We start from the raw sequence: 22,452 nt of genomic DNA, 5'->3' as shown, positions 1-22,452 counted from the left end.
ATTAGGTGGCATCTGCCAGAACGCTCCCTACCTGGGTGATTCCTCTTAGTAATTTCTCATCACCAACACCCACCCTTGCCTTTTGGCTACAAATCTCCTGCATCCATCATTGTGACCCCACTTCAGGTAAAGTGCCTTGCCATCTTCAGAAACGTCCTGGCTACCTTGGGATCAGACAACGCCACTGGGCATCTCACAAGCAGGGAGCTGGAGGGCAGGCACAGGTGCAGGGGCGGTGCATGTCCCTGTAAACTTGTTCAGGGCCAATGTGCTCAGTGGACCAGTGGGGACTCAGGAGTCCAAAGGTGGGTGCTTAGCCCTACATCCCTCTCTGGGAGCCACAATCAGACGCCAGCGCCCCTCTCCAGTCATGCCGGGAACACCTTCCCCACCATCTGTCAGGCAGCGCCCCACAGTCAACACCCAAGGGCAGCCCGAGGCTGGGGCTGGGCCAGCTGCACTTGGAAAGGTTAGGACTTGAGCCTCCAGTCTTGCAAAAGCCTGACCAAGGTGACACCCACCACAAGAGGGAAAAGTAGCAGTCAACCACAGAAGGCTGGTCTGTTGTAGCTGCACCGGGCGGGGCTGCAAGCAGAGTGAGTCCACAACAGGGCCGATGGCACCTCCTGTTGGCACTGGGTATGGCAGAGAGCGCCTCAGTGCTGGGCAGGGTGGGCCAGCCACCAGCAGGGATCCCAGACACCCTGCTCCTTCCACCCACTTCCACCCCTGTGGCTGCCACACTCCCGCCAGGAGAGCCTGTGGTGCCCTGCTGGAAGGCAGTGCAGGGGGGGAGGGGGCTCCAGGCCCCGAGGGCTGGCTCTGCAGTTCTCACCCGACCCTGTGGCCACAGAGACCCCCAAGCCAGACACGCACACACCAGAAGGATAGGCAAGGCAGAGGCGGCTTTGTGAACACACTATGTTTAAAGGCTCACCCTCCCCACCCACGGTGTCCCCAACCCGGCCAGCTTCCAGGCACAGTCACTTTTTGGTCCAAAACTGCTTGTACCGCTCCACATCAAAGTCGTCGCCCAGCTCTGGCTGCTGCTGCTTTTGCTCTGTGAGCTGGGCCATGCGTTTCCGGAACCGGGCCCTCCTCTCCTCTGGGGACAGGGCGTCCAGATCCACGGGCATCTGTGGGGAGGGGCTCGGTCAGAGGGCCCAGAGCCTTGTCCCTGTCTCTGCTTCACCTTGTCCTCCACTGTGTGGTTCAGGTTTTCACATTTCGCTAGGTTTGTCTGCCTTCAAAGCTCTCAGTTGTTTTCCCAAGACTGATGCTGGTCAGACACGCAGCTCAGGGCTGCTCTCTGGTCCTGACGCATGGAGCTAAGTCCACTCTCCCTCCTCCCTCTCCTCATGGCCCCCGTCTCCCCTCACCCATTAGGCTGCCATGGGTGCTGAGGCCACAGCTCCTGCAGGAGCAGCTGCTATGGCCAAGCCTGCCAGGACCCACACCCCAGGGAGTACAGGGGAGGGAGACCCACCTCAAGCATTCGCCGTGGCTCCCGATAGCGGATGTGGATGGTGGAGCCATCCTGCTTGATCAGGAGCACAGGGTAGAGGCGCGCATAGGCTTGCCGGCGCACGCGCGTGAGTGAGGCCCTGTTGCCGTCAGCGATCTGGGAGGACAGGTGCAGGTGGCGACACGCAGGGGCAGCCCCCATCACCACGTGCTGCCGCAGTAGGCTATAGACACAGACGCGCATGTGCGCGGGTCAGTGGCTGGTGCGGGGACTGGAGTACCCACAGGGCCCAGCTGTCCAGCTCCCGAGGGTGCACACAGTGACCTGCACCAGAACAGGGCATGGTCATAGCAGCTGGGCAAGATCATGAGGCTTTCAGAGGTGTGAAGGCAGAGGTCGGCAGCGCAGACCCCAGTGGGCTTCAGGCACCATCCCTGGTGAGGACTGGCTGTACAGTTCAGGCACTGGACGCCAGCATCGGGCAGGAACCAGACTTCCAGGGGAACAGAGACCTAGTGCTGTGGCCCGGACCTTCGTGTCTCCCCCGGATTCTGACACTGAAGCCCCGACTCCCATGATGTGCTGTTGGAAGTGGGGCCTCTCAGAGGTGGTTAGGGTGAGAGGTCACAAGGGCCCTCACAGTGGGACCGGTGCCCCTATAAGGCAAGAGACCGGAACACTGCTGTGAGGACTTGGAACCAGGAAGACAGGCCTCCACAGAACCCTGAGCTCAGACTTCCAGCTTCCCCACTCCCAGCCCCCGCGGCCTGCTGCTGGGGCAGCACAAGTGGACCGAGATACCCAGAGCCCACCTGGCTTCTGAGTGCGGCAGATACTCGGCCTCCCTCCGTACAGCAGGGCGTGTGCTCTCGAGTGACAGGACAAGGGAAGCCCCAGTCACCCCACTCTGCTGGGCCGCACGACCCCCAAGGTCTACTCCAGTCTACCCTTCCTGCAAACTCGGCTCTAGCCCGGGTCTGAGGATGAGGGCACCTGACCGACAGCAGAGTTCGAGAACTCCCTGAAATGTCTTGTATGCCAGAGGTGGCCCTGTCTGCCCAGTGTTCTTTCACACGCCCATGGCAGGCAGGCAGGCATCCCAGTAGCTCCCCACCTGACTTTGCCAAGGCTCTCGCTGCATGAGCAGCCCCATCCAGCCCACACCTCCCACCTGGTCCCCACATCAGCTCTCACGGAGACCCCGTACTCTGCAGGTGGGGGTGTCTTTCAGCTCTCAGGCCTGCCCCTTCCACAAGGCAGGCTGACCGCGTGTCCTGCAACCTCACAGCCTGGCACAGTGCCACCTGCCTTGTGTGGAGCTCCTACCACACCCAGCTTTCCCAGCAAGCCCTCAGGCCGAGGGTACATCTCCTCCCCAAGACTGCTGTTCTCAGGGCAAGAACCACACTGCATCTGCCGTTAAGTCACTGGGCACTCAGTATGGCAACAGAAAGCCAGTCCCTGCCATCAGTCATGCAGATGGTGGACAGGACACAGTCACCTCGGAGGACCCTGGGTTGGTGGACTGGGGAGGCTTCCAGAAGGGCTGGAAGGGATGTTGGGTGTTCCCTCACGGTAACAGCGTTTCTAACATGAACTTTCTTGGGAACGCTGCACTGGAGTCCCTTACCTAGCTTCACACTACCCGCAGCTTCCGGTGCCCCCTCCCTCTCCCTAGATGCCACAGAACCGACTAGAACCCTGCTCTCCTTTAGCTCTGTGGCAACACTGTGATCACACCATACTTCTCATCAGGGGGAGGACACAGTTCCAATGGGAGCAGTGGGAAGGACCCAAAGTCAGGCTGGGCTGTGCAATCTGAATAGGAAAGTCACCACCACCACCATGTGTTTGCTGCTAAGTGCTCACAAGTCGCTTCTGTTCTGCCCTTGACACCTACCATATCATCTGTATGTACTTGTACGTACTCTTCAGATAAACACGCTGGCTAGGCGGCCCCATGACAGCAGTCCCTAGGGGCCTGGAAGTCCCTGCTTACCCAAGCAGACTGCCCATGGTGGCCATTCTTCCCGGGGGGCCCCTGTGGTACATGGAGGCTCAGGATCAGCCACTGGCCTGGTGTGCAACCTGCTGGACAAGAAGAAAAAACACTGATTGACTAGTTATTTATGTGTTAGGTTTTTATTTCAGAGAGAGGGGAAAGGAGCAGAGAGAGAGAACCTTAAACAGAGAGAGAATAGACACAGAGCTCAAACCCACAACCCTAGGATGACTTGAGCTGAAATCAAGACTCAGATGGTCAACTGACTGAGCCACCCAGGCGCCCCTTGAGAGTTTTTTAAAAGACAAGGTTTCCCACCTAACCATCAAATCCCAGCCAGGAAGAAACCACAGACCTAAGGACGTCTACAACAGGGAAGTTATCACCGGGTTTCTGCCAGTTCCTCCCAGTAAACCGTCAGGCTCTCAGCCCTGACTTACCATTAGCATCATCCGTGGGAGTGGGGGTGGGGGTGGGGGGTGGGGTTCCTGAACTCCGGATGCCCAGGTCCTACCTCCCAAGCCTGAGTCCGTAAGTCTACGGCAGGGCCCAGACTCTCGGTAGTGGGTTACAGACGCAGGGAAGCCATTCTGAGGATGCCCCTTGGGGGTTTCCCTGGTTCCCAAGGTCACCTACTTCTCACGACACCCCGCGATGTCGGGATTATAAAAGGAGAGCCGAGACCTGGAACTACTGTCCCTGAGCCTTGACCCCCAGGAAACCGTCGGTGCAGAGATCCGTGCACGACAAGCCAGGAATTTGACAGCCCAACCCCTGCCTGGGATGTCGGACACTCAGATCCCTGGCAGAGAGACCTCCCGGCCGAGATGCGCAGCTCTGCTGTGGGGTCCCCTACCTGATGGGCAAGGGTATCTGCAGGCCTCCCACCGCCTCAGGAAGCCACTTCGCGGGAAAACGAACTATCCAAGCGGATGCCCCCCCCCCCCATGCTCTGTCGCCCTCGAGGGCCGGCGGCGGGGCTCGGACCCTCCCTCGGGGAAAGTCCTTCCCACCCCGCGACGCCCGCGCCTTTCCGGCACCACCCTGCCCTGCTCACCGGAGCAACCTCGACTCCCAGCGTCCGGGCTTCCGCCGGCCACTGGGGAACGAAGGCGACCGCAGGTACAGCGCACACACTCTGGGCTAACCCAACGCGCCGTGCTGCGCAGGCGTCGCGTCTCGCGGCGCTGACGACACGTACGAGGGGCGGGGCGAGGCCGGCGCCGTACTATTACGTACTGACACGGCCCGGCGATGCTCAGTGACGTTGACCTCCGCGGGCGCCAGCGGGCCGGCTCGGCGCCGTGACGTAGGTCGCTGCGGACGGAGGCGGGCCGGCGCGGCGCTGACGTAACCCCGCAGGCGGGCGGTGGAGGCGGCCCCTCATGCTGCGACGCCCGCTGGCCGGGCTGGCGGCGGCCGCCTTGGGCCGGGTCCCCTCGGACGGTGAGCAGCGGGCGGGCGAACGTCGGGGCGCGCGCAGGCCGCGGGGCTGGATCGGGGGCCGTTCGCGGTCAGCCCTCCCGTCGCACTGGTGACGCCGCTGTCGCGGAGACTCGGGGGTCGAGCACGCGGGGTCGTGCCCTGGGGCCCCTGCGGGCCGCCCCAGGGCTGGCCGGCCGCGGTCCCCGCGAGCAGAGCAGGGCAGTGTGCTTGTCGATGAATGTAGCTCGGCCCCTGTCACGGGCCGCCCTTCTCGCGTACGCGCGCGCGTTTCCGCGCAGCGCAGGTGCTTCTGGCAGCTGCTGCTCTTGTGTAGAGGAATTAAAAGCTGGTTCCCTGTGTTAGTTCTCAAAATGTAGGAGGGGATTCTCCTGGCTCGTGAAGCTCCAGACAGCTTGTAAATCCCCCGCGGCCTGAGGACCTCACGCTGGATGCCGTTGTGGACCCTGCTGCATGCGGAGGGGCAGAGAGGGGGAGCAGCCTGACACCCCTCCCCAAGGTGGGCCGCACAGCACAGCCGGAGACTCTGGGAGAAGAGGGTTCTGAAGGCCCGTCTGTGGCCGCCACGCAAAGCCCCCACAGTCTTCCCTGGGCCCAAGAAGGGAAACTCTCCTGGTAGTCTGGCTCTTTGTGCTTCAGCTCCCTCCTCCGAGGGCAAACCCAGGGGGGTCCTGGACAGATGGAGCTGGCCCCTCAGAGGTCTCCCGCACCTCCCCCCCGCCCCCCGGGATTGCTGCGGGTTCCTGGCCTGCCCCCAGGGTCCAGCGCCCCGAGGCTGTGCGGAGCAGGGAGTTGGTGGCAAACCTTTGTGGCTTATGGGCGTCCTAGGTGGAGCTCAGCTTCCGTCAGTACCCGACGCTTTAGTCTGGGCTGCTGGAAACTGCGCGTGTGGTGTGATTAGACGCTACTTTGGGAACAGGAGAGGGAGTGAACCTAGGTCATTGGGGGTGCTGGTTTGGGGAGGAGCAGGGAGGCAAGCCACGTCACTGTTCCACGGGAAGGAAGGGCAGCTGGGAGCTGAGGTGTTAGTGGCCAGTGTGGGGTAGGGCCCATGGGGCGGGGAGGACACAGGCCAAGATGTAGCTGTGTGAGTCCCCTACAAGGCTCCTGGGCAGCACACCTCCCAAGCGCGGACTTGTGGACACTCTTCTGTCAGTCTTACATATCCTGGACCATGGGCTGGTCGTGAGGGACCCCGGGGGTGGGGTGGGAGGGGGGGGGACCCTGGCCTTCATCCCCAGGAGGGGCCTGGGATGCATGTGCTTTCCTATCTCACCACCGATGGCTGAGTGTGCCCCGTGCTGCCCCCTTGTGGGAACCTCCCACGTGAGCTGCACACAGCAGGCCCGCTCACAGCCCAGATGGGGCTTTCTTCAGTCCTGGGAACACATTGTATGGGTGCTTCATCTTTGGCTGGAGCCAGTGGGGCAGCAGTTAAGAGGTATCAGGTTCTGGCAGTTCTGAAGGTTAAGATTCTCCATAGGTTTCTTTTTTGGCCACGCCCATTTTCCTTTTTTTTTTTTTTTTTTTTAAAGAAGTGAACAGTTGGCTTCTGCTTTTTGCTGAGTGTTGTGTTGCCAAGAAAGAAGATCCAGACGATGGAAAGAGGAGCAGGAAGGAAGGGGGCGTCCTGATAACGATTAGGAGTGCAAGGACAAGACCCCAGTCTCTAGGAGAAGGATGGTCCCTCCCCTTGGAGGGCCTGGGCTCCTTCCCGCTCTCTAGTTCTTATGCCCCAGGCCCTGGCCAGGTGCCAGAGTCCTGCACAGTGTCAGACAGCCCAGCTTCCTCTCAAGGAGGGACTGGTCCTACCCCACTGGGGACTGGAAGTGGGGAAGAAGACATCAGCCACTTTGTGGGTATCCTGAGAGCTATGCAGTTTCTCAGGGCCTCTTGGCTTGGTTGTACCCCACACACAGCCCTGCCCATGCAGCCTTTTTGGGGACAAGTATGACCAGCCCTTTTGGTCCAGATCCACTTGGGCGACCTCCTTCACAAGAGGACACACTTGAGTGTAGCTGGGGCCTTGGGGCCTCCAGTCCCATCCCAGCTGGGTGTGCTCCTGTCAAAGGTGGCTTCTGTCAGGACTGTGCCACCATGGCCACTGGACATGGGGGCCAGGTAGTGGCCTGTGTTGGGGTGAGGGAGCTCAGCTCCGTGGGCCCCACGTCAGGAAGGACTTAGTGCTCTTGGCTGGCCAGACCCCACCCCTGCAGCATGGCCATGGCTGGCCAGACGGTGTTCCCACCCCACACTGTCAGGGTTTTAGCCCTTGAAGGAGGGCAACAGGGAGGTCTGGAGCCTGGGCTTGAGGGTCAGGTGGGGCCCAGGAGGATGCCCCTGCCAGGGGAGGCTGGCAGGGCGTGGCATTGCTTCAGAGCCAGGCAGGCCGCTCTTGCCTTCAGCCCACCCTGAGTGTGCACCTGCTGCCCATGGCATGGCGGCCAGTTCAGGCCGACGGGGAGGAGGCCTGTAAGGTGGGGCTCTGGGACACACACGCCTGGGACAGGGTGGAGGGTGGGGTGGTGAGTAAGACCATGTGGCACTTCCATGTGTGCAGTCTGGCCCTCACTGAAGACGTGTCTCTCCTGGTGCGTTTGCAGTCCTGGGATGTCGGAGCTGCAGGGCTGGCACCACCGGGGAGTTTACCGCTGGGGGCTGCAGGGTGCTTGCAGGTGTGTGGGGGAGGGGGCATCCTGGGGCAGAGGCACCTGCCTCATGAGGTCCGTGGTGGAGAATCCCTAGAGGGAACACTCCGAGATGGGTCCACAGGTTCCCCATACATGTGCTGCTGTGAACAGGATCTGGGCATCCTCCTGCTCAGCTCCCTGACCACCACCTTGTGTCCCCTCTGGGCCGCCCTGCCCAGAGGAACTCGTGTTCCCAAGGCACCAACACACCACAGGCTCCCAGGAAGACCTAGGTGGAGGGCCAGGGCCAGTTGTGGGATGGACAGACCCCTCCCTCCACTCCCATCCCCAGACACACCCAGGGCTGTCCTGCCAAGGAGAGGGCAGCTGCAGTGGGCCTGGGCCTGTGGGCGGGAAGGCAGGACCACCAGAGTTCACTTGGGGGTCCAGTGGGATCCTTGCTGGGAAGGACACCTGGAAGAGGCATCACCTGAAGGCGATGCTCATCAGCGTGTTGACGGCTTCTTCCAGGTCCCTGCCTGTTGTGTCTCCAGCAGAGGGTCCCTTTCCCCCCCATCCTCCTCAGGGCTTGTCCATAAGGTGAGGTGGTCTCAGAATAGCGGTGCTTTAGCCAGATTACTGTGTTGGCCTACATCGAGGATTAGGAGATCGGGGCCCGCCCAGGGACCTGCGGACAGGCCGCCCTGGCTGGGATACAGGGCAGCCAAGGGGAGTCTGCCAGCCACCTTGGGGGCCCCCAGATGGAGCCCTGCAGGGGCTGGCAGAGGAGGGAGCTGCACCAGCCCAGCACAAGTCCCCCTGGGTGCCCCTGTGCGCCAGGGGTGCCCCAGCCCCCAAGTCTGCACCTGGCCCTGCTCACGTGTCCTGAGCACGAGGTGTCTGGGTGGGTGAGTTGAGGAGTGGCCTTTTCCTGTGCTCAGTGGGCGGGGCTGGCTGCCTTGGGAGGGATTTAGTGCTCAGAGAGTGGGGAGCGAGCAGGGATTACCACTCCCTGCGGGCTCTTCTGGAACCGCCCCAGGCTGGTCCCTGAGTCTGCATCCCACCAGGAGGTGGGTCCTGCTGGGCATGCTGGGGGTGGTCGGGTGGGCGCAGAGCTGGGCGGCTGTCATATGGAGCTGCCCCCCCCCCCCCCCCCCCCCCCGTCTTGAGCCAAGTGCTAGGGGTGGTCCACCTGCCCAAGCATCGGAGGGGTGAGGAAGCTGTGGTCCCTTGGGTTCCCACGTCCCACTGGAAGCTTCCAGAACAGGGCTCAGGTGCTGCTTACTGACCGAGGCTGTCTTGGGTGTGGTGCCTGGAGACACAGGGATGGGGACCCTCCCAGGCTCCAAAGTCCAGGACTGCATGGCCAGGGAACTCACATCTGTGGCTGATGTGTGTGACACCAGCTAGCCCCGGGTGAGGCACAGCTAGGTTGGTGCTGGGTTCCAAGTCCAGCTCCGTGCCAGTCCCCGGCTGACTTCACACAGGGTAGCGGGGGCACCAGCCACCCCACCCACTTCCAGTTCTGGGTACATCCCTCAGGCCTGGCTGATCCCCTCTCCCTCACCCACAGGAATGTCAGGACCAAGGCCTGTCGTCCTGAGTGGACCATCGGGGGCGGGGAAGAGCACCCTGCTGAAGAGACTCCTGCAGGAACACGGCAGCATCTTCGGCTTCAGCGTGTCCCGTGAGGCCTGGGTTGCAGGGGCAGGGGGCAGGAGGGTTTCAGGGATGCTGGGGGTAGGACCAGGCCACCTCCTGACCCACCCGTGGGGGAGCCCCACACTGCACTCCCTGACCTGGGGCCCCCACACCCACCTGTGGGGGAGCCCCACACCACCCAGAGCCCCACACTGTACCCCCTTACCTGGGGCCCCCACACCCACTCGTGGGCTGAGCCAGGCCCTACAGAGAAGGCCATGCATGGGTGTAGGGGCACCAGGTTCCCAGATTGGTCATAGGTGTTTGTTCCTAGACACCACGAGGGACCCACGGCCTGGAGAAGAGAATGGGAAAGGTGAGCTCACCCCTCGGCATCTGTCTCATCTGAGAGATGGACCCCCACACAGGGTGGGCAGGCAGCATGCTGGCACCCAGGAAGAGACGGGGTGGGGGCCCCAATCTCTGCATAAGGTCCCTGAAGGCACCAGTCTTGACACACATGCTACTCCACACATGGTCCTCTGATTGATGTAGACATCACAGTTGTGTACCATCAGGGTCCCTCTGATACTGCAGGTATCTTCTGTGTCTTAGTAGGATCATGGGAGTCCCCTGAACCTCCCCTGTCCAGGCCGGTAGTGTCCAGGATCCCCTGTCCAGGTCGGCAGTGTCCAGGCCCCCCTGCCCAGGCCGGCAGTGTCTAGGCCCCCCTGCCCAGGCTGGCAGTGTCCAGGCCCCCCTGCCTAGGCTGGCAGTGTCCAGGCCCCCCTGCTCAGGCCGGCAGTGTCCAGGCCCCCTGCCCAGGCCGGCAGTGTCCGGGCCCCCCTTCCCAAGGCTGGCAGTGTCCAGGCCCCCCTTCTGAGGCCAGCAGTGTCCAGGCTCCCTCTAGCCTTCCTTTGGAAGCCAGTGGTTTCCAGGCTCTCCTCGGTGTCATGTGTGTGTTCTGCTCAGCGCCTAGAACAGCCCCTCCGTGTGGGGCGGACGGGTGCACCGGAGATGCTGGTTCTGGCCACACTTGGTGCCCAAGCCCCTGGTGGTCTGGCCATGGGCAAGGCTCAGATAGCCCCTCCTTGCAGATTACTATTTTGTGACCAGGGAGATGATGCAGCGGGACATTGCGGCTGGTGACTTCATTGAGCACGCGGAGTTCTCGGGGAACCTGTACGGGACCAGGTGGGCCACACTTGGCACCTCCACACCCTCCCAGGGGCTCTGCCTTCAGCTGGACAGGACCTCTGAGGGTTGTTTGGGCAGTTGGGAGTCAGGTCCCCAGCCCAGCCAGGGGTCGAGCTCTGCAGGCCCCTCCTCCCAGCCACCTCTGTCCACCTGGCCAAGCCATGGTGAGGTCCGCGGGCCCCTCTAGGGACTGGCGCTCAATGAGGACTCCAGCAATCTGGGTCTTCTAGGACCACAGGCTGTACTCAGCTTGCTCTCCCAGCAGTGGGCTGGCATGGGGGTGCCCCCCAGTCCCCAATACTTCTCTGCCAGCTCTTCCCACCCGGCTGAGAGGCCTACGTCAGCCTGTGTGCACATCCTGTTTGTGAGCCGCTGGCAAGGGTGAGCCAGAGACCCTATGAGACCCATCTTGCTCCATCCTAGGCTCTAGGTACAGCTGGACAGGACAGTGGGGCTGTGTTGGGTGGGTGCCTGGTGCCCTGGGGCTGTGCAGTGAGCCCTCCTGCCACTTCCCACAGCCACCCTCAGCCCAGCAGAGGGCCCAGCACACATGTACTTCCAGAAAGGTGGAGGAGGTGCAGGGGTCCTGGTAGGTTTCTGCACTCATGTCCGGCCAGGCCCATGCCCTGCTGAGGCTCCTTGAGGCCATGAGGGGCTGCTGAGCCCCAGAAGCCCCACTGAGCGTTTGCCGCCCCTCTGTCCTCCCCACTCTGTCCTCCAGCAAAGCAGCGGTGCGGGCCGTGCAGGCCATGAACCGCATCTGCGTGCTGGACGTGGACCTGCAAGGCGTGCGTAACATCAAGAAGACCGATCTGCGGCCCATCTACATCTTTGTGCAGCCGCCCTCGCTGGAAGTCCTGGTGGGGGGTGGGCCTGGGCTGGGGTGGGGGGGGCGGGGCTGGGGGCAGGGCCCGCCCAGACACCCTGACCCTCCCCTGTGCCTCAGGAGCAGCGGCTGCGGCAGCGGAACACAGAGACTGAGGAGAGCCTGGCTAAGCGGCTGGCTGCTGCTCGTGTTGACATGGAGAGCTGTGAGTGTGGGCACTGGCCACCTGCCGTCCCCCCAGGCTCCTCACCCACCAGGGAGACCCCCAGGGTCCCTGGTCACCAGAGATGACCCTGCCCTCCCTCTTCCCCCCTCCCCAGGCAAGGAGCAGGGCCTGTTCGACCTGATCATCATCAATGACAACCTGGACAAGGCCTATCAGGCCCTGGAGGAGGCACTGTCTGAGGTGGGCTCTGCAGGGTCAGGACTTCTCTGTAGTGCACGCAGGGAGAGGGGCTGGGACAGACGATGTGGCCTATCCCCTGGGCCCTCCTGATGCCCTTCTCTCCCTGTGGCAGGAAATCAAGAAGGCCCAAAGGACCAGCCACTCCTGAGAGGGACTGCCAGTTGTGTCCTCCCCGATGGGGACTCCGTTCACATCAGCCAGCACCTCCTCCCCCCAGACTGCTGTGTCTGGGGGACCCTGGCCTCCCCTTTCCCCCTCCTATGGGAGCCAGGCCCATGTCCTAATAAAAACTGCTGTGTAACCGTGTCCCTGAGCCTGTGGGTTGCCATCTTCAAGCCAGGGTGTTGGGGACTGGACCATGCTGTCCATCACAGACCCCGACTCCTGGCTGCCCCCTCAGTGCAGGAGGCTAGCGGTTCAGTTCTTTCTGGTGTCTGCTGCTCTGGGCAGCCCACCCCCAGCTTCCCTATGCACTGCCTCCCTGGGGCTTCCTTTGCCCCTCCCCCTAGGTCAGGGAGGTCAGTCTTGGGCGCTGGGTGGGGCCCTCATGGAGTAGATGAGGCCACTGGAGAGCATTGCCTGGTGGAGGTGCCCTGAGGCTGTGGGCAGTAGGACCTGGGGCTCTTCCTGCCTGAGCCCCTCCTGTCCTGGTCCCTGAGCTGGGCTGCAGTGGTGGCCCAGGATCTGATGCAGGAGGGAGCTAGAACCCTGCATCCTGGGGGACTGTTTGGGCCTAGGGCTCCCCTCCACCTCGTGCGTGGTCTGCTGGGCCCAGAAAGGCCAGCACAGGGAGGACCCCTGGGGGCTCCTGTTGGGGTTCCCAGATTCCCGGAGTCTCACAAGACACCTGTAGAAGCCACCCTTCTCGAGTCAGGGCTGCTGTGGCTTTGCCGTGCTGGGCAGGAGAGCTGCTGTCCCCTAGCCCTTGTCCGTGCCTATGCCACGCTTCTGTGGTGGGACCCAGACAATGGACACAGACTTGAGGTGGCAGGGAGTGGACAGGGAGGCTGGACTCTGTCCCAAAGCCCAGGTGCAGAGAGAAGGGCAGGTGGGGGCCTGGCCTGAATCTGAGGGCTACTGGACACCCCCACCCCAGGCCTGAAGGCAGGTGAGGCGGGGCCAGGCTGATGTGCAGAGGAAGGGGGGGCAAGTAGGGGAGGCCCCTTCCCTTTCTGGGCCCTGTCCAGCCCCAGGGACAATCGGGGATTCAGACCCCAGGCCTTGGGGGGAACAATGGAGCCCTTGAAGGCCCTCCCCCCCGCATTGTGCTTGGTGGTGAGAGGTGGCTCTGGGTCGGGCCCACGACTCGTCCAGGCACATGCCCTGGGAGGGCCAGTGTCCAGCCGGCTGGCAGGTGGAAGAGCTCAGGGACTCACATTTCCTGGCCTGGAAAAGGTAGGGCACTGCCCAGGGGCCCAGGTGTGGGCAGCCCTCTGGTGCAAAGCGTTAGGCACCCTGTCTGTGGGCCCAGGCTCGCTTCTCCCGACAGGGCCCGCCCTCCGTTGTGGTGGGGGAACCTGAAGCCCCAGGGGCTGTGCAGGCCAGCTGCTGAGCAGGAAGGGAAGGGGTGCTCTTCGGACATTCCCCAGCAGCTGGGGCTCCTCAGGGCGCTGGTCCCACTGGCCCACGCCAGCCAGGCAGCTGCAGTGTGTCCAGAGGCTGGGCCTTGGGCCTCAGTCTGCTCAGGAAGGCTGGGGAGGCAGACACACCCGGGTGGGTATACCTGTCCACCCAGCACACCGTTCCTGACCTGGCCTGGGGCCTCTTTCCCACAAGTCCTCACGGGTGCCTGCTAGGCGTCAGGGGCCCCAGGGGTCACCGAGGGCAGACCAGACCCCTGTTCTCCAGGAGCGGCCCCCAGTGTGCCAGAGATGTCGTGAGTGAGTCGTCTGGGCGGCCCAGGGGAGAATGGGGGAGAGGGCAGGTGGCCTGGGCAGGATGCCAGGCCAGGAGTGGCCCAGGCCTGTGGCAAGCTTATCCGGAGAGGGCAGGTGGGTGCAGCGACGGTGTAGGGCATGGGGTCTGTACAGGAGGGGCTGCAGGGGGTGTCCAGGACCTGGGAAGGCTGGCAGGAGCTGGGAAGAGGGGGGAAGGGAAGTGGAGGTACCCACCTGGCTGTAGAGGGAGTGTGGCCTCCTGCCCTTGTCAGCGGTGCCTGGGAAGGTCTGGAGGGTCCCAGAGCGGGGTGCCCTTGAGGTCCTGGCCGGCTCCCCACGCCCAGGGCTCTCTCCGGGCCTCTCCGCAGTGGTGGCCCCAGAATCACCATGACTCACTCCCCAGACACAGCCCCTGTGGGACGAGGACCCCTCCCTTCCTGGGTTGCAGGGGAAGCTAATCAGAGGGGCCCTGGGTCCTGAGCTGGGAGTGTGGCTGGGGGGGGGGGGGGGGGGGGGGGAGGCACTGTGGCCGCAGAGGAGGGCTGTCGTCAGCCTGGCCAAGCCCCCCAGTGCATCCTGCCTCTGCTGAGCACCCATGTGGTGGGTCTGGAGGAGGGGCTTGTGTGTGTGAGCAGAGGGTGAGGTGGGTGAGTGTGCTAACACTTGTGTGTGCACCTGTGAACATGTGTGGACATCTGCATGTGGACTAGCGCTGAGTTGGATAGGAGGGCATCAGGAAGGCCCTAGGACCCTGTGAGGGTGGGGGCTTCATTCTGAGTGCACAGGGCTCCCTGGGACCCAGTCCTGTGGGCCTGTGACCCCAAGGGTGGGCTGTGGGGGTGGAACCTATAGGTGGAGTGAGGAACAGGAGGGGGCATGAAGGTAGCACCTCTGGGGGCTGGAGAGGGGAGGGAGAGGGGAACCTAGGGGATGGCAAGGAAGGGAGACAGGAGGCACCTGGGTGAGGGGCTGGGGAGGGGAGACAGAGGTGGGGAGCCTGGGGGAGGGCCTGGTGAGGGGAGACAGAGAGGAGACTGGGGGCTGACCAGTGTCCACACTCACGGGGAGGCTGTGGTACCCTTGGGAGCTGCAGGGGGCAGATGAATGTGGCAGAGGGTCACAGGTTTGGGGACTGGGAAGCCTAGGGGTATGCAGTTTCCTCTGGGCCAGGTGGTCCAGGTGGAACCTGACTGGGGCATCGAGGACACTGGTCCAGGGGCCCAGGGAGGGACATGCAGGACAGAACCCCGTGGAACAACCACAGAGCAGACAGGGGGAGACCTTGGATGAGTCCCACGGCTGGGTGAGGCCCTGGGCTCTGAGCTAACGCATTCAGGGCCATGCAGGTGGTCACATGAACAAGGGGCCACCCAGGGCTGGGCATGCTTAGGAAGGGGCTAGGCTCTGGAGCCCCAAGGTCCCCAGGGAAGAGTCTCACTGCATATTCAGTGATTCTCAGCTGAGCATTCCAGCGGCGGGGGGGGGGGGGGGGTGCTGGCAGCCCCACCTCAGTGGGAGGAAGCCCCGCCTGCCCTGAGAGGGGCTCCTGGGAGGAAGCTGGGTCAGGGATGGGAAGGAAATGGCTGGGCAGGCCCTGGCCCTCAGCCCCTTGCACACCCCCTCCACTCCCAGGACCTTTGTCCAGACCCAGGGGTGACAGGAGCTTGAAGTGCAGAGCCCTCCAGCCTCCTTCTGAAGTCCTCCCTTCCCCCAGCCCCACTGCTGTCCCCTCCCAGATCCTGACACCCAGCCCGAACACTTGCTGATGGATCCCGCTGAGTGCGATCCCACCCACACCTGCTCTGAGGCATCTAAACTGAGCAAAGGCCCCTGCAAACCAGCACCCCTACACCCCCCAGGTGGTCACCCCTCCTTAGGGTCAGGGCCCTCCCTGGGCCTGCAGCCCTAGGAAGCCATCAGCCAAGGTCCCTGTTCCCTGCCTGCAGCCTTCAGAGACATACCTGCCAGAGGTGGGGCGGGGGGCACACCGGGAAAGGGGGCTCCCACTGATGGGGCAGGAAGGTACCGCAGTGTGGTTATTTTACAGCCTCTCATCAGTGCACCGGTGTCACTACCACTGTCACTACCCTGTCATGAACATAAGTCCACGTTCTTTCTCTGTGTCCTTCTTCTGTCCTGGAGTCCACCAGGGGCACCAGAGCATTTGCCCTCCAGCTCCTCCAGCCCCCCAGGGACATGTGATTGTTTCTCAAGGGTCCCCCCAGGGTTTCGGGAGGTATGTGGTCATCTCCCAAGCATCCCCGCAGGGTCTCAGGAAGCATCTGGTCATCTCCCAAGGGTCCCCCCAGGGTCTCAGGAGGTATGTGGTCATCTCCCAAGCGTCCCCGCAGGGTCTCAGGAGGCATCCTGGGTCTCCCAAAGGTCCCCCCAGGGTCTCAGGAGGCACGTGGTCGTCTCCCAAGGGTCCCTCCAGGGTCTCGAGAGGTATGTGGTCGTCTCCTAAGCATCCCCACAGGGTCTCGGGAAGCATCTGGTCGTCTCCCAAGGGTCCCCCCAGGGTCTCAGGAGCATCTGGTCATCTCCCAAGGGTCCTCCCAGGGTCTCAGGAGCATCTGGTCATCTCCCAAGGGTCCTCCCAGGGTCTCAGGAGGTATATGGTCATCTCCCAAGTGTCCCCGCAGGGTCTCAAGAGTCATCTGGTCATCTCCCAAAGGTCCACCCCCAGGGTCTCAGGAGGCATCTGGTCGTCTCCCAAGGGTCCCCCCAGGGTTTCGGGAGGTATGTGGTCGTCTCCCAAAGGTCCACCCGCAGGGTCTCAGGAGGCATCTGGTCATCTCCCAAAGGTCCTCTCAGGGTCTCAGGAGGTATGTGGTCATCTCCCAAGCGTCCCCGCAGGGTCTCAGGAGGCATCTGGTCATCTCCCAAAGGTCCCCTCACGGTCTCGGGAGGTATGTGGTTGTCTCCCAAGCATCCCCGCAGGGTCTCAGGAGGCATCCTGTAGTCTCCCAAAGGTCCCCCCAGGGTCTTAGGAGGCATCTGGTTGTCTCCCAAAGGTCCTCACAGTGTCTCAGGAGGCATGTGGTCGTCTCCCAAGGGTCCCCCCAGGGTCTCGAGAGGTATGTGGTCGTCTCCCAAGCATCCCCGCAGGGTCTCAGGAAGCATCTGGTCATCTCCCAAGGGTCCCCCCAGGGTCTCAGGAGCATCTGGTCATCTCCCAAGGGTCCCCCCAGGGTCTCAGGAGGTATGTGGTCATCTCCCAAGCGTCCCCGCAGGGTCTCAAGAGTCATCTGGTCATCTCCCAAAGGTCCCCTCACGGTCTCGGGAGGTATGTGGTTGTCTCCCAAGCATCCCCGCAGGGTCTCAGGAGGCATCCTGTAGTCTCCCAAAGGTCCCTCCAGGGTCTTAGGAGGCATCTGGTCATCTCCCAAAGGTCCTTGCAGGGTCTCAGGAGGTATCTGGTCGTCTCCCAAGGGTCCCCATCCCGGGTCTCGGGAGGTATTTGGTCGACTCCCAAGCGTCCCCGCAGGGTCTCAGGAGGCATCTGGTCGTCTCCCAAAGGTCCCCCCCTGGGTCTCAGGAGGCATGTGATCGTCACCCGTGGGCCCTCCCCCAGGATCTCAGGAGGCATCTGGTCATCTCCCAAGGGCCCTCTCCCAGGGTCTCAGGCATGTGGTCGTCTCCCGAGGGTCCCCCCGCTCAGGGTCTCAGGAGGCATGTGATCGTCTCCTGAGCTCCAACCCCACCCCCCCAGAGTCTCAGGCATGTGGTCATCTCCCAAAGGTCCACCCCAGGGTCTCAGGCACGTGGTTGATATCTGGTCATCTCCTGAGGGTCTCAGGCACGTGGTTGTCTCCTGAGGGTCACCCCCATGGTCCCTCCTGGCATGTACTTTTCTGCAGGGTCTCATGTGACATTTAGTCATCTCTTAGGGTCTCCTTAAGGTCTCGGGTGGTATTTGTCTCCTGAGCGTGCCCCCAGGGTCTCAGTGGCTCGTGGCCATCAGGTCTCCTTGTCCACGCTGCCGGGTCCAGCCCTCAGTTCCCTTGTGATCACACCCCTGACTGTGTTGATGTCAGGTATCTGTAGCCGCCTCTACAACTGTTTCCTGTTGTCTCTCCATTACCTGGGTGCTTTCTGCGGAACACCAGGGCGTCTACACGTGTACTACAAACCGGCCTCTCACTGGGGTGGGGACTTGGGCCAGCGTCCACTGTCCGTCCCTTCTTGTGGTGCCGGCTCTCGGAAAGGCCCTGCCGAGGAATGGGGAGCCGTGTGGCATGGGTTGTATAAACTGTGTAGAACTCCCTTCTCTTCCACTTTAATTCGTTTAGTCGGACTCACACTTATTTTATAGTCTAGTTTAGACGCTAGAGTCCAATCTGTAATACTGCCTTATTCCGCTATCACCCAGATAGGTGCAGCTTCTGACACACGGCGCTCCTGCGACGTGCTTCCGGCTCCATCACTGTGTACGTGTGCGCGTGTGTGTGCGTGGCTGTGAACTCATGTGTGGGCGTGGACGTGAGCATGTGCGTGCTTGTGGGCATGAGTGTGCGTGCAGGCATGCTCACGTGCGTGCTTTGTGCGTCGGTGTGCGCGTGTCGGTGCGTGGGCTCCCGCTTGTGGGCACCGGGGCGCACGCGTGTGCGTGCTTTGCGCATCAGTGCGCGCGTGGGCGTGCGCACGTACATGTTTGTGGGCATCGGTGCGTGGGCGTGGACACATGCATACTTTGTGCGTCAGTGTGCGCGTGTCATTGCGTGGGCTTGTGCTTGTGGGCATCGGACGCGCGTGTGTGTGCGTGCTTTGCGAGTCAGTGCGTGCGTGGGCGTGTGCACCCCAACTCATCGGCTCTTTGCTCTCCCGCCCAAGCATGTGCCCTGGCACCTTTCTTGTCCCCAACCTGGCACTGGTCGCTTCTCCAGGAGCACAGCGTCTTTTACGGAGAGTGGGACCGTGGTGCGTGTGTTTGCTGCTATGGATGTTTGTGCATCTCCACCCTGTCAGTTGATAGGCAAGGGAATACGCGTGTGTACAAACCCTGTGCACACTCGTGCCGGTGACATTCTCTAAGGAGCCATCTGTGTCATGTTCAGCTAACACGGGTTCACAACCAGGTCTCCCACGCTAACCCACGACTACATGGGACATTCCAGCACCCCCCTCCGCCAGTCTACAACCCCCAAGCAGCGAGAACCCTAAATCTGATGGGTGCCGCCTGTGAGTCTCTGCCCCCCTCTCAAAAGCAGCCTGCCTCCCCCAGTGCGCAGGGGATGGAGGAGAGGAGCCTTGCTCCCTACAGCTCCTGCTGGCCCGATTCTCTCCTGAGCTGAGGGTCTGGAGGGCCTGCTCTGATGTGCCCTCTCTCCAGGGCAAATCTCATCTCTGGGGCTCTGACCCTGTGGGCTTGCCCCCCAGGGCATTGCGCCGTTCCTCACACCTCCCGCAAGGTCTGCCCCAGTGCAGAGTTAGAGCTAGTCCAAGAGTCCCCCATGCAGGCCCCTCTGCTCGGTCATGGGCGTGGTGGGCACACATACACCCGGGAATTGGCACACCCTACAGTGAGGTTCCCCCACACGCCTAGAGCTGGTTGTTAAATACCACACACCAAGGGCTCTTCCTCTTTCCACTTCTGGGGCACCCTCCTGGCAGGAAGAGAAGAGGTGGAGGCCCCTCTGCCACCCCTTTCCTGGGTTCTTGTGGGGTGGGGCTGTGGGTGTCAGCCTCCGGTGATGTGGTCCAGGGCAGGGACATATACTGCAAGAGTTGAGGTTAGAACGAACTGGGGGGTGGGGGTGGGGGGGAAGAGTCACTGCCTTAGATGGGGGTTGGAGAAGGCAGCCTTGGAGGGCTGGGTGTGCATGTCTGTGTACCCGAGAGTGTGTGTGCATGTGCACCAGTGTGTTTGTTTATAATTGTGTGCAGATGTGAATGTGCACGCCTAGTGCTTGTACAAATATCTGAGTGAACCTCTGTACGTTTGGGTTTTAAGTTTATTTCTTTTGAGAGAGAAGGGGAGGAGCAGAGAGAGAGGGAGACAGAGGAGAGAGAGAGAGAGAGAGAGAGAGAGAGAGAGGAGAGAGAGCATTCAAAGCAGGCTCCACGCTGTCATGGCAGAACAGGGCTCAAACTCAGGAACTGTGAGATCATGAACTGAGCGGAAATCAAGAGATGCTCTACTGACTCAGCCACCCAGGTGCCCCAAACCTCTGTGCATTTGCTTATAAGTATGTGCACACACGAGCATGCATGTGTGTCTGTGGGTCCATGTGCCCTGCTGTATGCACATGTGTGTCCGAGTGCATGTGTGGCTGTGCATTTGAGAAGCACGTGTGCCTGTGTGGCTCTGAGGGGCGCTGCGCACAGATGTGAGGAAAGAGGGTCACTTCCCCAGGAACCCAGGCTGCCCCCTCTTCCTGCCCCCACCCACGGGGAGAGGCCCCAGCTGCATAAAGTGGAGCTTCCCCGGAGCCCCTGCCCGCCTGCCTCTGCTGCGCCATCCCACACCTGCCCACGCTGCCTCCCGTGCCCATTCCAGAGGGAGGAGACCAGAAGCATTAGGCACCCTGGGGTCTCCTGTCCCCAAACTACTCAGCAGCAGGTACTGGCCTTGGTAGTGAAGGAGGTAGGGTGGGCAGTGGGAGGCTGTAGCCCCTTCCCCCCTTCCTGGAGGTGCAGGGAGGTGAACGCAGTGGCCTTCTCTTCCCCAGCACGGGCCCACCCAGGGATCAGCTGATCTGCAAGGGGGCACTGGTCTGGGACAGTGGTGAGCGGCCCTGCGGCTGTCTCCAAGTGTCACAGATGCCCTGGTGTCTGTGTGCCTCACAGACCGGTCGGTCCTGGACAGATGCCTGGCCTCACTTGTCTTCCCGGAGGGGATGTCTGGGCCAGGAGACAGCAGAGGGCAGGGTAGTGTCGGGACTAGAGAGAAAAACAGCCCAGAGGGCTGGGCAGCAGCCTGGGGCCAGCAGGTCCCTTGGGAGGGGGCATGAAGTGTATGGGGGTCCCCTGTACAGACGGAGGAAGCAGGGTGTGGAGGAGGGAGGGGGGAGGGGTGCACTGTTGGGGGAGACTGGGGACAGATGGTTCTAGGTGGCCATGGGGCTCCAGGGGGTGGGTCTGGGGGGATGAGGGCCAGTGGGGGGGGGGGGGGGGCTGAGGAGCCCAGATCCTGGAGGCCTCCGGGATGCTGGGAACAGGACTCCATGAGACCCTCTCCAATGACCTGCGCGCTGCCTGGGTGCGGTGAGGGCCATGGATCTGAGCTGACCCTGAGTGGGGCGGGCCTTGGTTTCCCTTTTGGCCCCATGGCCCTGTGGCTCTCAGGGCCTGGGGTGGGTGGGGTCCCCAGAGCCGGGGGAGGGGCGCGGCTTATAAGGCGCTGGGCTTTCTTGGGCGCTGGTGCTGCTGCAGGCTGGCTGGTGCCCAGTTCTGCTCACGGAGGCCCTGGCTTCTCCCGGTATCCATTCCCGGGGGGGGGCCGGGCCCGGGGGGGGGGGGGGGGGGGAGGGGGTGGGCACGGCGCTCCTGGAAGGGCTAGGCAGAGTCCCAGTTCCGGGCTCCCGAGGTCCGCCCCCTCCCTATCCTCCCGCGACGCCCCCCCCCCACCCTGCGTGCGCCCCTCCTGGCCGACGGTCCGTCTCCCCCTGAGGTTGAGATCAGCTCCCGCTCCGCAGGTCCCACCCCCCGCCCCTATGACCAACATGAGCTGGAGTTTCCTGACGCGACTGCTGGAGGAGATCCACAACCACTCCACGTTCGTGGGCAAAGTGTGGCTCACGGTGCTGGTGGTCTTCCGCATCGTGCTCACGGCCGTGGGCGGCGAGTCCATCTACTCGGACGAGCAGACCAAGTTCACGTGCAACACGCGCCAGCCGGGCTGCGACAACGTGTGCTACGACGCGTTCGCGCCCCTGTCCCACGTGCGCTTCTGGGTCTTCCAGATCGTCGTCATCTCCACGCCCTCCGTCATGTACCTGGGGTACGCCGTGCACCGCCTGGCCCGCGCCTCCGAGGAGGAACGCCGCCGCGCTCCCCGCCGCCGTCCGACCCGCGCGCCCCTGCCGCTGCCCCTGCCGCCCCACCCCAGCTGGCCCGACTCCGCCGGCCTGGGCGAAGAGGAGCCCATGCTGGGGGGCCTGGGCGAGGAGGACGAGGAGTCGGGGGCGCCCGAAGGCCTGGGCGAGGAGGCCGAGGCCGAGGACGCGGGCGCGGCCAAGGGCGCAGGCGGAGACGCCAAGGCGGCGGGGGCCCCGGGTCCCGCCCGGCAGCACGACGGGCGGCGGCGCATCCAGCGCGAAGGCCTGATGCGCGTGTACGTGGCCCAGCTGGTGGCGCGGGCTGCCTTCGAGGTGGCCTTCCTGGTGGGCCAGTACCTGTTGTACGGCTTCGAGGTGCGGCCTTTCTTCCCGTGCAGCCGCCAGCCTTGCCCGCACGTGGTGGACTGCTTCGTGTCTCGGCCCACCGAGAAGACCATCTTCCTGCTGGTCATGTACGTGGTCAGCTGCCTCTGCCTGCTGCTCAACCTGTGCGAGATGGCGCACCTCGGCCTGGGCAGCGCGCAGGACGCGGTGCGCGGCCGCCGTCCCCCGCCCGGCGCCCCCGGCCCCGCGCCGCGCCCGCCCCCCTGCGCGCTGCCCGCCGCGCCCACCGGCCTGGCTTGCCCGCCCGACTACAGCCTGGTGGTGCGCGCGGCCGAGCGCGCGCGCTCCCACGACCGGGACCTGGCGAGCCTGGCGCTGCAGGCGCTGCGGGACGGGCACGCGTTGGAGGACCGCGAGAGCCCGCCGTGCCCCGGCCTCCCCGCGGCCGCCCGGGGGCCCCAGCGGTCCGGCGCCCCCGCCTCCGGGTCGGGCAGCGCCACGTCGGGGGGCACGGGCCAGGGCAGGCCAGGCGCCAAGCCCAGGGCGGGCTCAGAGAAGGGCAGTGCCAGCAGCAGGGAGGGGAAGACCACCGTGTGGATCTGACGGCCCGGCCCTGAAGTGGCCCGATCCCCTGCAGGCCA

At 63.2% G+C, this 22,452-nt stretch overlaps 3 protein-coding genes across 6 annotated transcripts; 2 read left to right on the top strand and 1 right to left on the bottom strand.

Moving 5' to 3' along the window:
* Positions 1–904: 904 nt before the first annotated feature.
* Positions 905–4,644, bottom strand: MRPL55 (mitochondrial ribosomal protein L55). 3 transcript variants are annotated; one of them, XM_030315441.1, is made up of 4 exons: positions 4,525–4,644; positions 3,465–3,556; positions 1,487–1,688; positions 905–1,136 (listed from the first exon to the last, which is right to left on the bottom strand). In XM_030315441.1, the coding sequence occupies exons 2-4, from the start codon at positions 3,515–3,517 to the stop codon at positions 984–986; spliced, it is 408 nt and encodes a 135-aa protein (XP_030171301.1). In that variant the 5' UTR covers positions 3,518–3,556; positions 4,525–4,644; the 3' UTR covers positions 905–983. The 3 variants fall into 3 exon arrangements, with proteins under 3 accessions (XP_030171301.1, XP_030171291.1, XP_030171284.1); XM_030315431.1 differs by having other exon boundaries at positions 3,465–3,553; XM_030315424.1 differs by lacking the exons at positions 3,465–3,556; positions 4,525–4,644 and adding an exon at positions 3,366–3,458.
* Positions 4,645–4,823: 179 nt separating this feature from the next.
* GUK1 (guanylate kinase 1) lies at positions 4,824–11,916 on the top strand. 2 transcript variants are annotated; one of them, XM_030315393.1, is made up of 9 exons: positions 4,845–4,913; positions 5,256–5,409; positions 9,114–9,227; positions 9,516–9,557; positions 10,279–10,375; positions 11,100–11,238; positions 11,325–11,409; positions 11,525–11,610; positions 11,723–11,916. In XM_030315393.1, the coding sequence occupies exons 2-9, from the start codon at positions 5,364–5,366 to the stop codon at positions 11,756–11,758; spliced, it is 645 nt and encodes a 214-aa protein (XP_030171253.1). In that variant the 5' UTR covers positions 4,845–4,913; positions 5,256–5,363; the 3' UTR covers positions 11,759–11,916. The 2 variants fall into 2 exon arrangements, with proteins under 2 accessions (XP_030171244.1, XP_030171253.1); XM_030315384.1 differs by lacking the exon at positions 5,256–5,409 and having other exon boundaries at positions 4,824–4,913.
* An 8,058-nt stretch (positions 11,917–19,974) lies between these two features.
* Positions 19,975–22,414, top strand: GJC2 (gap junction protein gamma 2). Its single transcript, XM_030315368.2, has 2 exons — positions 19,975–20,049; positions 21,125–22,414. Exon 2 carries the CDS (start codon positions 21,143–21,145, stop codon positions 22,412–22,414), a length of 1,272 nt encoding a protein of 423 aa, XP_030171228.1. The 5' UTR covers positions 19,975–20,049; positions 21,125–21,142.
* Positions 22,415–22,452: the final 38 nt, after the last annotated feature.

Source organism: Lynx canadensis, chromosome A1 (assembly GCF_007474595.2).
Source record: "Lynx canadensis isolate LIC74 chromosome A1, mLynCan4.pri.v2, whole genome shotgun sequence".
Taxonomy (NCBI): Eukaryota; Metazoa; Chordata; class Mammalia; order Carnivora; family Felidae; genus Lynx; species Lynx canadensis.
The sequence above is the reverse complement of the archived record's forward strand: the minus strand, read 5'-3'. Positions and strand labels throughout refer to the sequence as shown.

Bases quoted from the DNA above. Each gene is read 5' to 3' on its own strand.
- MRPL55 (XM_030315424.1), bottom strand. From the start codon at position 3,427: ATGGGGCCGCCTAGCCAGCGTGTTTATCTGAAGAGTACGTACAAGTAC. The intron at 1,689-3,365 runs GTAGGTGTCAAG...CTGTGTCTATAG, and splicing joins AAGTACATACAGATGATATG to CCTACTGCGGCAGCACGTGG. The intron at 1,137-1,486 runs GTGGGTCTCCCT...CCCTCCCCACAG, and splicing joins AGCCACGGCGAATGCTTGAG to ATGCCCGTGGATCTGGACGC.
- GUK1 (XM_030315384.1), top strand. From the start codon at position 4,853: ATGCTGCGACGCCCGCTGGCCGGGCTGGCGGCGGCCGCCTTGGGCCGG. The intron at 10,376-11,099 runs GTGGGCCACACT...TCTGTCCTCCAG, and splicing joins GGGAACCTGTACGGGACCAG to CAAAGCAGCGGTGCGGGCCG. The intron at 11,239-11,324 runs GTGGGGGGTGGG...CCTGTGCCTCAG, and splicing joins CGCCCTCGCTGGAAGTCCTG to GAGCAGCGGCTGCGGCAGCG.
- GJC2 (XM_030315368.2), top strand. From the start codon at position 21,143: ATGACCAACATGAGCTGGAGTTTCCTGACGCGACTGCTGGAGGAGATC.